Source organism: Limulus polyphemus, unplaced genomic scaffold (genome assembly GCF_000517525.1).
Source record: "Limulus polyphemus unplaced genomic scaffold, Limulus_polyphemus-2.1.2 Scaffold6, whole genome shotgun sequence".
NCBI classification, from domain to species: domain Eukaryota; kingdom Metazoa; phylum Arthropoda; class Merostomata; order Xiphosura; family Limulidae; genus Limulus; species Limulus polyphemus.
Window position 1 is genome coordinate 2,124,964 of NW_013665616.1, and position 6,903 is coordinate 2,131,866.

At 33.1% G+C, this 6,903-nt stretch overlaps 1 protein-coding gene across 1 annotated transcript in view; it reads left to right on the plus strand.

Moving 5' to 3' along the window:
- The window catches only part of LOC106475503 (ubinuclein-2-like), a 47,654-nt gene that overhangs the window by 28,951 nt on the left and 11,800 nt on the right, over positions 1-6,903 (plus strand). Inside the window, exons 7-11 of the mRNA XM_022380432.1 lie at positions 1,314-1,381; positions 3,077-3,246; positions 3,957-4,026; positions 4,731-4,859; positions 6,137-6,280. Coding sequence (XP_022236140.1) covers positions 1,314-1,381; positions 3,077-3,246; positions 3,957-4,026; positions 4,731-4,859; positions 6,137-6,280 — 581 coding nt within the window. The remainder of the gene's footprint in view (positions 1-1,313; positions 1,382-3,076; positions 3,247-3,956; positions 4,027-4,730; positions 4,860-6,136; positions 6,281-6,903) is intronic.

Below are 6,903 nucleotides of genomic sequence, written 5' to 3' on the forward strand. Positions count from 1 at the left end.
GTCTTATCCTTCCTTCTACTACTCTTTCCCATATTTTCATTGTGTGTGACATCAACTTAATACCCCGATAGTTCCCGCAGTCTTGGATGTCACTTTTTTCTTTGTATATTGGTATGATCACGCTATCTCTCCACTCATCTGGTATCTTTTCCTGCTCGTAAACCTTCCTCAACAGATCCCACAGCACCTCGACTCCGTCATCTCCAGAACTCTTCCTTCTCTTCCTCAGTACATCCCACTTGTGGAGCGTATGCGCAAACCACATTTAGAACCGTACTTCCAACTCCCAACTTCACACTCATTATCCTATCGCTCCTCCTTCCCACGCTCACCAAATCCTCCCTCCACTTACTGTCCAGTACAATGCCTACACCATTCCGCCCTTGGGCGTTTGCTCCACTGTAGATGAGCTTACACCCTGCACCAATGTCCCTCGACTTGTTCCCCCTCCACCTTGTCTCCTGCACACACAACCCTCCCACCTTTCTTCTCTCCATCAGGTCTGCCAGCTCTCTACCCCTTCCTGTCATGCTTCCTACGTTCAGCGTTCCAACTCTTAGATTTTGGACTAACTTCTTTGGCCGCGGCCGTCCTTGACGTGGGAGCCCTCGCTCACTTCTCACAGGGGTCAGGTGAGATCCCTGTGCATCGCATACAGGGGACGCCCTGGCATTTTCCAAGGCTACATTCAAATGAACTGTCATATTTTTGGTTTTGGCAGGGTTTTTACGGCCGGCTGCCCTTCCTGACGACAACCATCCCCATTTATCCGGGCTTTGGACCGGCACCGAGTTGTGCTGGCTTGCACCCCCAGTGGCTGGGTTTATCCCATAAGATATAAGAAATAAAATTGTGTAAACTAATAAAATTCTGCTTGTTTGTTTTATAGAGTCATGGAAGAAAAGATTGAACCTTGTGTTGTTTGTTTTTGTGAAAAGAATAAGTTATAACATTTATCATAAGCTAAGTTACAGTTTTCTTTAAACCAATATTGCTGAAATTAATAATGCTAGATTAATCTAGTTACCTTAAAAATATGTGCTCTTCTTCCAGAAAGTAAAATCTAAAACTTATATGAATTATATATGTAAAGATTTAGAGTATTTTATTTGGTTTATTACTAACTTTTAGTTTATTTCTGATATGAGAAAATGTAAATAGAAGCTCTTTTTTCTGTTGTTGTTGTTTCTACATGTTCTTTACTGTTTAGTTTTAGCATACCAGTTTATAGTGATTGGCAGAATTTAACATACATGTATAATTCTTCCTTTAATACGTATGTGTTAAGATAAAGATTTTGTTCTTCCTTATAGGCTGCATATACATCAGAGGAAGGAAAGTGCAAGTTTTTCTCTAATGATGTGAACACAATGCTCTTAAAGTAAGTTCATCATTAATAGATATGAAACCTAAATATTGTATACTGACTGGTAAACTAAAATCTGGAGGAAAATTTCTTCAAAACTATTTTTCTAACTATCTTGGATTGAAACATGGAACAAAGAGACATGAATCAATAGAAAAAAGTTAAAAGATATTGTATAACAATAGATAATTTATTTTAAAAATAATGTCAAATTAGGTGTAGTAGTTAAAAATGACAGAAAATGAATTATCTTAACTATAGGCTTAAAAGGGAGGGCACATCCACATCTAGATATCAGATTGGAAACTGAATAATTGAGCATTGGTGAACTGTACAGGCCTATTTAGGTTCCAGATTTTTTATGGCCAAGAACGTCTGTAAAAATAAATTATATAAAGTGCTTTTATTAACATTATTTGTTAACTTTGTTTTGAAATAAGCTACCTAGAAAGTAATACTGCTTCTTGGTAAAACTTGGTCTGAATAAATTAATTTATACAAAACAAACTTGAATTAATTTTAATTATTCAGCGTGCCCTGTTTACATACCTGTTACAAGAATGCAACATTTATCATTTGTAAATATATTTTAATTCTTATGTGATTAATGGACTTTCTGAATATCTAAACTTTTAAACAGAAATGTATTGTACATACAAATTCTTGTACATTTTAACTAGGCCAAGTTGGGCAGAAATAACTGTCTTAAGATGAACTGGTGTGAAACCTATAGTAAAGGAGCTCAATTAGTAGAGCAAAAAAAAGTTGAAATGGGATAACTTATATTCTTTGACATTAATTTTTGATATTTTAGTGAAATATTTCACTGAAGATAATAGTGTAATATTTATTGAAGTATTTATTATACATAAGTTTTTAGTGTTTAATTTATAGATAAAGAATTTTACTATTGATTATTGTGTCGAAATATAAACCCTTACAAGTAACTATGAATTGAAGGTTTGCAATACAGATACCCAATCTCAAATCTGGAGTGCTTGGGACCCGAGCCATGCTGAATTTTGGAATTTCCTGGTTTTGGGGTTGTTCGGCCTGGCATGTGCAGATGATATAAATAAAGTATGAAACACATACATAAATGTTGTTATTTACGTTTATTTGCCCTTTGGGCATTTTCACAATGAACAAAGAAATAAAAATTCAAACTGACACACAGAGAGGGATGCACAATCAAAGGTTATGTTTGAACTGAGATCACATGTACTACATCGACTTGCCATGCCCCCTGTGCCAGTAATTAATTTAAGATTAAGCCTAAAAGAAATGTTTACATACTTATTTGTATTTACCTATTTGTACAGTGATTTTTTAGTGAAGTTTTCAGTAATTTAAAGTCGGAAGTATGCATCAGCAACCAGAAATGAGTCCGGGCATAAGGAATTTCTAATTTATAAGCTAATGGAGTGTTCACCAGTATAGCTAGTTTCTGGAACATTCTGGTATTTGGATCACCTGATTTGAGATCATCTACCTGTAGTATATACAAACCAATAGGTATAAAGTTTCATATCTGTAAGATAATTTACACTTTAAGTTGAAATGATAAGCACTATGTCGTCCCTTAAAAATAAATAGTTTAGTCATTTGATTAAGAGATCAGTTTTTCATTAGTATTTTCTAGTGTTTATTTCCTGCTTTGAGTAAATTGAATATATACATTTCACAATCATTGAATTTTGCTTTTTATAGGATTGAACTGAAATCAAGAGAGCTGTCTTGTAGCCAGCGTTCAATGATTTACACCCACCTGGCTTTCCACCTGCCATGCACGAAAGAGACCATCCTGAAAAGAGCAAAGAAACTTCGTTTAGACCAAGAGGATGAAAAACTTAGAGAACCGTTACAGTGTCTGAAAGATGGTAATGTGTATCTTGATTTGAAATGTGCTTTATGTTGGGGAGGAGTCAGTTTTTGACAATTCAAAGATGCATGTGTATAAAATATTAATGGACATGTCTTAAAGTCAGTCTTTGAGAAGAGGCAACAGCAATGGTTGGATATTATATTCTGTCTGAGAGTTTCAGTTGTCTTTCTGTCTTAATGTATTTGTGTCCTTATCTTGTTTGTCAAAATTATCAAATTTATCTTTTAAATCTTGCTGCTATTAATAATATGCTAATCAAAATGAATATGAATATAGTACTTCAATTTCATCACTTACTGTTTTATTTATCTGATGTACGGTGATTCTAACATCAAAAGAGATTGGACATTGATTTCAAGTTTATAAAATAAATATGTAAGTAAGTTTGAACATGGCACTTAGCTAATATTAAATTTTTAGATTCAGCATTGTTTGGAGAATTTTGCATGTTATTTTATGAAAATCTTAACTTTGTCCTTTTTGGTATTTATGCAAATATATCATCCACTTCTTAAGGTTTCTCAAAACATTCAGAACCAGTATAAAAATATTTCTATAACATCATCACTGTCTAAAAAGAAATAAATGATTTTTATTATTATTATTTATTCATTTCTAATTTTATTATCTCTAGAAAATTACATCAGAGGTGATTTTTCATGTATTTCAGTTCATCTTTGTACAATTTTTTTGTATATTTTATAGCAATTTCAGAAGCAATCCCATTGATGGAACAGAAATATGCAGAAGCTTGTCAGAAGGCATCATTAGAAGGGTGAGTGTTTGTAGTGATTATTAATAAAACAACCAAGCTCATGTTTTGTTTTTTAAGCTTAATAATTTGACACAACAGCTTTTCATAGAATTCCTGTTATTACTAAAACTTAATTTATTGACTGAAAAATGGAATTATATTTATAACTATACAAAAATTTTTGTAATTTTCTTTTTTACCAAAGTCACACAGTTATCTATTAAATAAAGCTACATGTTTATTCTGTTCTTAATTTACACATCCTGTTTGTTGTAAGCTACTAAAAGAAAATCTTTTGTTTCACTTCTCTTCAAAATAAAAAAGTTAATGCTATACTTGTGAGGAATGTCAGAATTTGGAAGCTTTATTTATTACTACCCACCAAATAAAACTTGTTATATCTATGCACATATTTATATCTGCTGTTCACATTATTTAAGCTGTTGGTTACACCAGGTGTTGAATTGCTGTGAATATTAATATGCTGCAGTTGAAGACACAAATTTACTATGTATCAGAAAATTATTCCATTTTCAGAAAAAGGAAACAAGTTCGTAATACAAAATACAACTAGAAAGTTAGTGAATACATTCATGGGTCCTCTTCAGTTTCTCGTTGTCACAAATTTACACTTTTTACACACATATTTGTGTGTGTGAGTATACTCTGGATTTGTTATAATCTTATTCTCTGAAAATTTTATTTTATGTTTTAAAAAAAAAAAGGAGTAAAGGCAATGATAAGGATTCAACAGACTTGCAAGGTACTGGATCAGAAGAAGATAGTGATGAACGAGAAGATGGGAAGATTTCAAAACTACCTAGAAAGAAATTTGAATGGAATAACCACTTAAGGTAAGAATATTAATGTTACTATAACAATACTTTGAAAATAAACAGTATGATAACCATCTTAGCATTCTAATTAGTAGTTGAGTTTTTTTAACATAGTATCTTTACCTCAACCAGAGGTGAAGTAGTATTTTTGGGTAGCAAGGCAAGGAACAAGAAATTATAGTAATTGTTTCTTGGAGGTGTTGCATACATCATTGGAAAAGCTGGAATCTGCTGTATCCAAATATGCATTCCAAATGATGGTAATATATTTCTTGATCTTCCGATCTGGTGGAAGGCTATTACTACAATTATTATTCTTTCTGTCAGCACCAAACCTCTCTTCTTTCTTACTCTCTCTCTTCTTCTTCTTTTTTTTTTTTGAGTGTCAACACAACATTTTTGGGTTTGATAGATAGATTTGCCTCATTAAGTGCTATCAAAATGTCCATCATAATCACATTCACAGCTGTTGCACGGGTTTAAGTCGAATGTCTTGGAACCTTGCACATTCAGATAATTGAGGGAATAATAGTGATTTATGATGATATACTGAAGAGTAGCAAAAGTTCTAGTCATGGTCAGCCAGGCTTGGAGCTGTCTGTTGAGTTCTGGTCTGAAAAACATCCAACGAAGGGCAAAGGAAAAGAAGGTTGATGTAGCAGACCTGTCAGTTACACAACAAGAAATACTGTTATTAACAAGAGGGCTTCTGCTCCTGATAACTTAGTCAATTTTTTTTCAGTTTGTACATTGTAATCATATCTCATCTTATGCTACATCGTGTAACAAGTTTCACCAAAGTTAGATAAATCCCAGATTTGTTTTACATCCAAGATGCCTCTAATTCAGGGAGAAGTCCTGTGTTAATGTTATGATGCTAAGCACTTTTACAACAATTTCATTTAACTTCATGTTTTTTTTAACATGTTCATAAGAATGGTTTGTGTGGTTATTCTAATTTGAGGACCGAGAAAACAGAATTTCAGTTATCAAATATTTGACATTAGATATTGCTGACATAATCTTCAGATAATAAAAGACTAGTCATACATAAGCATGTTTTAGGCAAATAACTGTAGTTTTCAAGTTTGGAAACTATATAAATGATGGTTTAAAACTAACAAATGTTGCAATTTAATCTTATAGGAGCCCTTCAGACAAATAAAAAAAGTATAGATGAACTTCAGATTATTGAAATCCAGTTACATTGAAATTCAAGTATGTGTATAAGACTTGCACATGATTTTATTTGGACAAACTGCCATTTGTATTGAAAAAATCTTTCATTTTATTAGGAAACTCTTATGTGAGGTGGTGACTATCAAACTTAAATGTTATGAAGTAAAGAAAACCAGAACCCAATCAGCAGAAGAGTACTTGATGGATTTTCTTGGGTCAGAAGTAAAGACATTATGGCCAGATGGCTGGATACAAACAAGGTAGGAGCTTAGGAGTGTTCTGATTAAAAACAAAAGCATTGGTATCAAAGAATGGTAACATGATTTACAAAAACTTCTATTTATTTTGTAGATATGTTTAAATCGTATATACAGCAACATTTTAATTAATATATTTGATTTATTAGAAAAACATGATTGACACAAGTATATATTGAAACATGTTATAACTCATAGAAATCTGTAAAATATGGTGGGTGGGGGCCAACCCAACTCCATAATCTTGTGTTGCGTCAAACGTGTCACATGTGGACATGCATTGTTGTGGAGAAGAAGAACGATTGATGAGTGAAGGGCATTTTTGATGAAGGGCTTGATTTAAACATTTCAGTTGCTGACTATAGATCTCTGCATTGACAATTAGCTATCGATTGAGCAGTTTGAAATGAATTACTCCTCTGATGTCCCACCAAATGCAAAGCATCACTTTCTGTGGATGGAGTCCAGATTTTGGGGTCAGAAGTGGTTTTTGTGTAGGACTGAGCAATTGGTTCTGGAATTTAGTATTCGCATAGAGAATTCATTTTTCATCACCAGTGACAATTCTGTTCAAAAATGGTTCACGAGCATTACGTGCCAGAAGAGACGACATGCAATCTCAGGAC